We start from the raw sequence: 9,422 nt of genomic DNA, 5'->3' as shown, positions 1-9,422 counted from the left end.
AGCAATGTGCAACGCATTAACTCCTGGCAGTCCCTCCACGTACATAAGTTTGATTCATATGTACAGTAGTGCTCCAAAAGGCTGGTTTTCTTTCCTGGGAGTTGCCAAAGATGACTCACTTTAGCACTCGGGATACTCCGTGTCCAACTGACTTTTCAAAATAAAAGCTGGCCGGGCTGTGGACATGAATTTTTCCTCACCGCTGCTTCTTCAGAGAATGATTGCCCTTCTGGTCTTGGGAAAGATATAGCCGTGTTTCCATCAAGGTACGCTCCGGTTTGTGTTTTCGGCGGAGAGCAGTACCTTTACTTGGTAGGCGGGGGTGTGCGCTGTGCCCAATGGCCGTGCCGGCAAGATACGTAGCATGGCGTTATACCGCTGCGCCAACAAGGAACAACAAAACATCAGACAACAACGGAGGATGTCCAGCAGTCGTGGGTCTAGCTCCACCCGTACCGTACCATTACGCTGGAGAAAATGGAAAGGTTTGAGCAGGTTATTTTAGTACTAATCCTAATGGAGAAAAAAAATATGCACTATACCAAACTGAATCACACCACTCAGAGGAAAAAGGCCACATGCTTCCTACCTACCGCCAACCTTCCTTGCACTCTGCCACTAAATCCGTATATTTCTCTCTCCTTCCACTCCACCAGAAATAAATCGTATCCACCTTCTTTAGATGAAGAAGAAGAAAGACAAAGAAAAGATGATCATCAAGTAGTAAGGAGACTCTCAGGTCAGCCTGTTGAAGGTCGAGCACCAAAACGTTGCCGCAACAAAAGTTTTCTTGAAAGTTCAGACGGTGTGCGAGAGTTTTTCTTGACACTTGATGACCGTCGGCTCTGCTGCATCGCGCACAGTCACTTCAGAAAACAGAATAATCAATTTTAACTACCCAAAAATTGCGAGCACTGCCCTGCACTGATGTTAGAGCCAGGTACCAGACCTGGCTAAAGGGGTGATTTATTCAGAGGACTCCAGGTCGATGGCCCTGATCTCCTATGGTAAATTTGGAGTGTACAATTTACCTAATCCCCATATTGTCACTTTTTTTTTATAATACTACTTAAGTAATAGTCTTAAGGTTGACGTTTACTGTACTACTGTTGGTGTCTCAGTGGTAGGGCAAGTTGTCTTTCAACTGGAAGGTTGTGGGTTAAATTCCTGGCTCTGCTCATCTATAGGTGTCCTTGAGCAAAGACACTGCAGCGTGTGAATGGGTGAAAACTGCTCATCAAGACTAGAAAAACTATATAAACACAGATCATAATGCCAACTCTTTTTCTGATTTCATTTGGTAGCGACGGGTAACAAAGATACAGCAGTTAGAGGAAATGTAGTGGATTAAAAGTAAAAGTTGCTGGGATGCATTACACTCTGCCTTCCTTCCATTTTCCTGCCTTCTGCATCTCAAAGTACAGTCTGCTGAGAATTTGCCAGGCTTTTACTTTCTTTCCCTTTCATTCCTGGTGTTGTTGTGGTTAAAGGCAGAGTCTGAAGTGTGTTTGTGTGTGTGTGTGGGAGTGAGGAGGTGAGTGCAGAATTGGCATGTGGCCTGCACGACTCCCCGCTGTTCACAACCTATCACGCCAAGATTCTTTTTAATTAGGCTGATCCAAGTGTTTTGTGGGAACCGGACCCATGCTCCACGCTATTAACACATCCTGAAGCGCGACTCCCACTCCCACACTGTATCCCTTTATCTTTCGCATGTTTCCTTTTGGGGGTTTTTATCTCCATTTTATTATCACATTAGTGGCATTCTCCCATTGCCGTCTGCCAAGAGATGTTTTTTTTTTTTTTTACCTGAAAGGTGTTGAAATATCACATTTATGCAGCTTTTGTTTCTCCCTGGATCCTCGACAAAACAAGAGCGCTCGCTACTTGCAACGCATTCCAATGCAAATTCAAATTTTTTTTTTCTTACACCGTGTTAACAGAAGCCCCGTTCCTTGGGGATTTTTCAATAATTCATGTGTGGACAATAGCTTTACAGTGCGGCTCTCAAAGATTCTCACTGTGCAGAGTGTAAACACTCTCGGCGTCTGAGGTCAGTGATAAGAAAAGTGTTTGTTTCTCTCCCCGATGAAGCTCAAATGTTCAAGACGTCTGAGCTGTAAATGCCAAAGTAAGTAAAAAAAAAAAAAAAAACATAAAGAACATTTGAAAAGGTCATTTTCTTCATATTTAAAAACATTAGCAAAATTCCTGATTTTTCTTTAATGTTTTGAGAGAAAATAGCACCTGTGCACTGGCCTCCTGGAGCGTGCTGTCCATTAGCAAGATGTTGTGTGCGGCTGTTGTTCAAGGTTGCCACGGTAACCGTCTTCTTTATTTCTAAGGGGGGCCCAGAGGCTTTTTTTGGGTTGCATATTTTAATGTGTGGAATGTAACTCCCTGAAAACAGGGAGGTACGGCTGGGGGGGTGCAGAGGATCTTGGAGTGGACGTGTATAGACCCACACCTCTCTGTGCCGACTGTCGCCTCGACGCACATCTATTCAACAGACGCGCTATGATAATAACAACCACTGTCGCCGGAGACTTTTGTGTTTGGGCAGATACAAATTTACGAGAGAAAAGTATTTGATCATGCTCTCCATGGCGTCTTTCTGCTGCTTTTGTTGTGAAGTTAAAAACTTTTCTGTAGAGAAACAAAGAACAATAGCAATCTGGACGATTAAAGACTGAAGTTAGGGACTTGAACCTCACTTAGTCGTTTGTAAAGGCTGCGTCCATCTCTGTGATCTCAAACTTGGATGTTCTTGTACAAGTTTTCACACAAATTCACATACTGTGAGCATGAATTGTTCTGAGATTATGACCAACTTTGCTTTACATTCTACTACAGGTTTATCAAACTCCTTGGTTGCGAATGTTTTAAAAACTACCTTTTTGAACTGGCTGATGGCCAGATCTCAAAATCTCAGCTGAATAAGCAGAGCAAGGCTGTGGATGGCATTAAAGGTGCAGTGTGTCAAATCTAACAACATTTATCATTGAAGCTGCAACTGAATAGATTCGATCAGATTAGATTAACTTTATTCATCTCCTTGGGGAAATTCAAGTGTCCCATTAACATACAAAACATCCAACCATGAAAACATACAGCAATAAAAGTTTAATCACTGGCTTAAAAACCCCTCACTTCACCCTAGTTGTTGGAGAATCTATATACCCTTCAGTTAGCATCGAAACTTAAAAAGACGACATTGACTTTGTCCACTGTGGGCGTCTTCAGTCGGCGACTGGATTTTACCGGAGTTGAATTTATTGCTAGAATCTCTGAGAAACTCACTGTAATGGCTGTTTATTTTCAACTGAAAGTTACCCACTCTAGTTTTTAAGTTGGCCTCGATCTGTAAACTGTCCTACAACAACAATAATAATATTAAAACTTAATTTATATTGCACTCCATTGATTTAAACATTTATCCCTAACCTTTAACCATCCTGTAACTATCAGAGTCACGGTGTCAGTGTGGCTTCTCAGTCACACTCTCTGATTCCAGTCGTTCATACAGTTTTAATATTTTGCTCTGGTGCAGTTTTTTCCACATTCTCATCTCCTGATAATAGTCGTGGTTGGCATAGAATATAACCCTGGTTTTAATATTTCTTTGTACATAGTAGTTGGAGTATTTCTCAAAGTTCTCGGTCATGAATCCATATGCACTGACCTGAGGACAGAGAGAGAGAGAGAGAGAGTCAGGGAGTAAACAAACCCACCAGTAGGTGGAGTATTAAGCCCCACTCACCAAGCAGAAAAAAAACATTTCCTCAACAGAAGACGTAGTCACCAAGGATAGTCATCCAAGCCTCGACCTGACGACCTTCAAACCTGCTAATACCCTGACTCCCCTGCCTGATGGACCTTTTCAGTCGTGAATATCGCACCTGTGCATTGATTTATCTCCGAATTCTTACAATAATCTCTGAATTCTGATATTTCGGATAAACTCTGATACAAAAGTCAGAATTCAGGCTGCTTTATCTATTATTTAGTTTCCAAACACAGCGTGGCACAGTCTGTGATGCCCACTCCTGTAATTATTATTATTTTTAATAATATGGTTTTAATTAAGGTAAGATACCTGTGGGTCGCATGAGGACTTGCTTAAACGGTAACTTACTGTGTCACAGGTGTGCAGAGCCAGGAAGAGAGTGAACGCCCCATTGGTTGGTCTGACAATGGCCCAGTATGAGTTGTTCAATTGAGCAGACAGTAAGAACCTGGTACAAATGTGTGATTGTTAAAACAATGTCATTTTGCATTGTACGTGATTTCACGTAAGTTAAGTTAATTGTTGAAACAATATACGTTGCGCGCTATACAGGATAAGTTAATCGTTGAAACAATAGAAGTTTCATGTTATACGTGATAAATTAAAACAATATTCGTTACGCGTTATATGCGATAAGCTTATTGTAAAACAATAATAGTTTTATGTTATACGTGATCATTTTATTGTCAAAACAATGCAGGTTTCAAGTTATACGTGATAATTTTTCGTGAAAACAGTATATGTTTTGTGTAATAAAGTATTTATTGTACAATCAATTGATTTCTTTTCGAAGAAATACATATATATATTGCAAAAAAAACTATTTATTGAAACATAGGTTTCACATTATAACGTTATAGTTTGATAGGAGAACGAATGATGTACTATAACATTAAAATGTGAAATGTATGTTTTAACAATAAGCTTATCACATATAACGTGATAGGATCTGTTTGTTCGACAAACCGGCTTGCTGCTCCCTCACTGAGAGGATCACAGAGGCACTCGCAGAACTCGAGACTGTTCACTGTCCTCGCTCCCAAATGGTGGAACGATCTCCCCATCGACATCCGGACAGCTGAAAGCCTCCACATCTTCCGACGCCGACTAAAAACACATTTGTTCCGACTCTACCTCGACTAAGACGACAAAAAAAAAAAAATTGTATTGCACTTATGACTAGCACTTCATAGTTTGTTCTACTTGAAGCTCTTACTTACTTCTAGCTCTTATTTGTACCCAAATGTTTAAATGCACTTTTGTAAGTCGCTTTGGATAAAAGCGTCTGCTAAATGACATGTAATGTAATGTAATGTAATGTTTTTATTTTGCTGGTGTGGCATCAATACCCCTCAGTCATTTTTACATATTCCTTTAATCTCATATTTTGCTATTGTTATTGCTTTGTTATTGCCATAGTGGAATATCTGTCTCTAATTAACATTTCTTGGAACCATTTGGGCCGCATCTTTGTGTGAAACCATGAAAAGTATGACATTTGTGTATTGGTGAAAGGAGGTTTACCTGTTTCGCACATATCTGAGAAAGTCCTGGTGCAGAACATAGAAGCGGCTCTCATTGTACCTCCCGGCATAGTAATTCCTTGGTCTGGAGGTTTAAAATACAAGAGTATAGTTGTAATACCTGCAGAATAACATGATGAGACGTGTGAGTTCTCTCAAATTATGTTTGAATCATCAGGGGATCCAGGCAAAATTTCTGCTGACATCTAAAACTGAACAACTGCTCATAGTACTTCTACTTCTTCTGCAGATGTTTGATCAGTGAGGGATGGGGTTTAAAAAGGAGACTCTCGATATTAGCAGAGCCATTCAGAGATAAGAGTTGAGTGTAAGAAAACGTGAGTATTTGAACAACCTGTGGATTAAACTCAACAACAAGCAATTTTTCCAGTAATCTTGCAGCTTCTAAAAGAGGTTCTCCAATGACAATATATAGTCATTACTTACACCGCATTTCTATAAGAGTTTTTTGTAATTTTTTCCCCTTTGAGAAGAGACTCGAGCCAAATGAAATCCCTCATTCCTTCAGGAATCAGCACAAATTTTATATCCTGGGAAAAGAAAGCAGAGGACAGATCAGTGTCTGTGTGGTAGGCGTAAGCCATCACAATAAGGCAATGCTCTCGCCTGAGTTTCAGCACCTCGTCAGCAGGGACCGATGTGTAGCCGTACTGCTTGAAGACATACAGTGACGTAGTGATGGAGTGAGCTGTGTGAACGTACACCGACGTTCTGTTCCCTACGTCCTCTTCATACCCTTTGATGACTGCACCGTTCATCCTGTCACGTAAAAACGCCACAGTCAAGCCATCGTTTAAATCGACGCGTTGCTGAATTTACCTGAGTTTCACAATCAAGTTAGATGGTTGGTCACACATCAGGACCTGCAGCAAAAAGTATCACATGGAAATATTGGTATTATTACAAACAATGTAAGAATAGTTAAGACTCATGGGTCATCTTTTATTCTGTGGTTTCATCCACGTGGGCTGAATCCTTTTTAAAAGACGCGATAGATAAATGATAAAGACGACTACAACCATAAAAAAATAATACAGGTATTGGAACAAAATGTGGAATATACAACATTACATATAGGTAACATACTTATGTGTCACTGTATATGTACAATATTCACAAAGACAAAGTGCTGCTCCCATGTTGCAATACCTGCTTTTTGTTCCCACAGTCTTAACAATGTAGAACTGGTAGTTTAACTGGTATTTTCTTATCTTCTCTAAGCTGATGATGATGATTACTGAAAACAAGGACATAGTGTTCCTGTCATCTGATAGCAGGCAGACAAACATTTTTTCCACTATAAGATCTTCCTTAGAATTTAAAAAAGTCAAAATATGTTCTCCTACAAAATAATATGGAGAAGTAGAAGTATTTATTTTTCAAAATGCAGTTGAAATGTTGAGAAAACCCCTCAAAAGTGCAGAATAAAGTCCAATTCTAAGTTATTAAAGTCATACTTTTGAGACTTTATCAAACGTTGCAGTGCATGTGGCTGCTTTGTATTTTTGACTCTGTGAAGTGACTATGAATTTGTGTCCTCACCAAATCTGGCAGCCAGACTGACTTCATTTGACACTTTCTCACCGAAAAACATAATCGTGTGAATCAATCTCTTTCCCCATTTTAGAGCCATTGAGGATCCCTGCACCGCCCACCACTGCACAGCGCACACAGCCACCACTGCCTGGCTTTGGGGAGAGAAGAGGTTCTATAGGCTTTGGGATCAACTTCACTGCAGGCATCACATCTGCAAACCAAGAATACAGCGGTAGCAAGAATGCTCTGTTAGGTATTTATTCACAAGCTCATGACACATAAAGTAACTTTAAATAACTTTCTTAAATGTGAGTGTCTGGTATCAATCAATTGTAGATTATCAACGCCCCCCAAAAAAACCCTACAAAACAACAGTTACAGTAACCAGTGGAGCCTTTACCAGAGCCACAAGATGGTAGAGAGGTAGAGCATTGCTCTAAGAAAATGACAAGTTAAAATAAATCACTAAAAAATGCATACGGACACATGCAGTCACCTACCGTCGTGGTGAAATTCCATGAAACCAAATGGGTTGTTAAAATGTGAGAGTTGGTTCCACTTGCTCATGTTAATACTGTCTTTGTGCAGAAACAATCCTATGTTGGGAAGGAAAGCCTTCTTAAAGTCCTGGTCCTCAGAGTTGCGCAGAGACTGAGCACAGGTCTGGAAATGTACAAAAAATGTATAGAAAAAAACATTTTGTCCATGTTTATCTAGAAGCAGCTTACAAATAAAACGGACACATTAAAAGAAGGTCTTTACCGTCTGTTTGCTCTTAGCGTCCATGTCATAAACCTCCTCGAAATCAAAGTGAGGAAGCCTTTTGAAGAAACTTCTGGAGAGTAGCGGCATGGGAGTCGCAGCCTTTGTCGGTGAAATGGAACCTTTTAACACGTCCTTTTCTCTGGGATTTCCTAAGAAAGTACTCAAGCTAATTTGGAGATTTGACTAATGAACAATATATCCAACACTTCAGGTAAATAATAAACCAGCAGCTACACATTTATTTGAACGTAACAAATCAGCACATAAAACCTAAAGACATTTATTCTCAATTTTCCCATAAAATACAACTTACCTGATGCTCTCCAGCCAATAATCCCATGATGGCACTGCAAGTACAATGGTCAATGAAATCACCAAGGAACAAACACGTCCTGAGACCTTGAATGCCATCCTTGATATGGGTGCAACTGTATTTCATTAAGTATCTCCAAGAGTTTACTTGACTGACTGGATCTCTATCAATGATCCATGTCAGAAAAAAACCAAAAACCCACCCTCCCTCAACTGATTGTCTGTTGACGTGAGACTGATGATACTGAAGATTCCTCATAGAGACTCGACAAAGGTGTCCAGATTTTCACTGACTGATCCTTTCAGCTCAATAATCCCTTCTGGAAAGGGCAACCAGAACAGGTACGACGTCCCCAGCCGTCAACGTCAGGTCACAACGTCACAGTCTGTGAGGCTCTACCGTAGCACGTTTTGTAGCTTAACGGGTTAGCTCTTCAGCCCAGGAACGGTCACTTTATCAGCTCTGTATTCCTTGTGCGATCTTCACAGCCTTCCTTACGGCCGCGGCATCCTTTAACGGCCCCGTTAGCTCTTGGCTCCGGCTCCTCCGTTTTAGTGGTTCACGGCCACTTCACCAGCGTCTACGGGTCTCTGGTTCTGGTCCTTCACGATCGCCGTTCTCCGCTCGGCACTCGGCTCCGACAACGGTTTTACAACTGTCCAGATTTTTACTGACTGATCCGTTCAGCTCAATAATCCCTTCTGGAAAGGGCAACCAGAACAAGTGCAGCGGGAACAACTCGAATGTCTTTATGAAGATTTATTTCACACACACACACAGTTAGGTTGTAAAACCGACAAGTCGTACGGGTTCTGATGATTAGTAGTTAGACAAAGACACATATGAAGGTTAAAATATAACAGAGCTTTGATGACAAACTGCCCTTTGATGACAACAGTGCTTTCATACCAACTGAGCTTTGATTAGATCAGCGCATGCTCCAAACACACAGACTGGAGGTTATCTTAAACATAATATCTGTCACATATAACAACAAATAGAGTGATAGTTTTGATTGCCGTAAAGTTCTACAAAGGGACTATCAACAAGAACAGCATGTGAGGTTTTCGTTTAGAATTACGTAATAAATATATTAAACTTGCACATTTAACATGGTTCCTTAATGAGGCGTTGTCTTCAGTCCGTCTTTACCCTGTACCTGTGTGTGTGGTTGTGTTGAAGTTCAGCCTTACGCAACACTTTGATATTCAAGAGGATTAGCTAAAGAATGCAGCACCTCGTCCTTCCCTGAGAACTATGGTGGCTTTCACCGATCAGAACACCTTCGACTTTTTTGTTCGTCTTGGGCTAAAACACCTCCCCACTAGGTTTTGTGAAATTTGTTGGAACTTAACTTTTGCTCATTTTTCACCTTAGGCGGGCGCAATAGAGGTTCGAGCACAATGCCAATATTGCATTTTCGCCACACCTGACCGCAAAGCCGCAGAACAACAATCTGTTCTGTTGTCGAAACCTT

The 9,422-nt window shown here is 40.8% G+C and overlaps 1 protein-coding gene across 1 annotated transcript; it reads right to left on the bottom strand.

The window, feature by feature from the left end:
• Nucleotides 1-3,478: 3,478 nt before the first annotated feature.
• On the bottom strand, nucleotides 3,479-7,972 carry LOC122769459 (alpha-N-acetylgalactosaminide alpha-2,6-sialyltransferase 1-like). The gene is made up of 9 exons (XM_044025989.1): nucleotides 7,946-7,972; nucleotides 7,630-7,731; nucleotides 7,368-7,530; nucleotides 6,916-7,078; nucleotides 5,952-6,090; nucleotides 5,758-5,861; nucleotides 5,312-5,395; nucleotides 4,136-4,235; nucleotides 3,479-3,682 (listed from the first exon to the last, which is right to left on the bottom strand). Exons 1-9 carry the CDS (start codon nucleotides 7,970-7,972, stop codon nucleotides 3,479-3,481), a joined length of 1,086 nt encoding a protein of 361 aa, XP_043881924.1.
• Nucleotides 7,973-9,422: the final 1,450 nt, after the last annotated feature.

The sequence above is a fragment of the Solea senegalensis genome, linkage group LG5 (assembly GCF_019176455.1).
Source record: "Solea senegalensis isolate Sse05_10M linkage group LG5, IFAPA_SoseM_1, whole genome shotgun sequence".
Classification (NCBI taxonomy): Eukaryota; Metazoa; Chordata; class Actinopteri; order Pleuronectiformes; family Soleidae; genus Solea; species Solea senegalensis.
The sequence above is the reverse complement of the archived record's forward strand: the minus strand, read 5'-3'. Positions and strand labels throughout refer to the sequence as shown.

Bases quoted from the DNA above. Each gene is read 5' to 3' on its own strand.
- LOC122769459 (XM_044025989.1), bottom strand. From the start codon at position 7,972: ATGGGATTATTGGCTGGAGAGCATCAG. The intron at 7,079-7,367 runs GTAGGTGACTGC...CTTGGTTTGCAG, and splicing joins CATGGAATTTCACCACGACG to ATGTGATGCCTGCAGTGAAG. The intron at 3,683-4,135 runs GTAAGTTACCGT...CTCTGTCCTCAG, and splicing joins CTCTGCACACCTGTGACACA to GTCAGTGCATATGGATTCAT.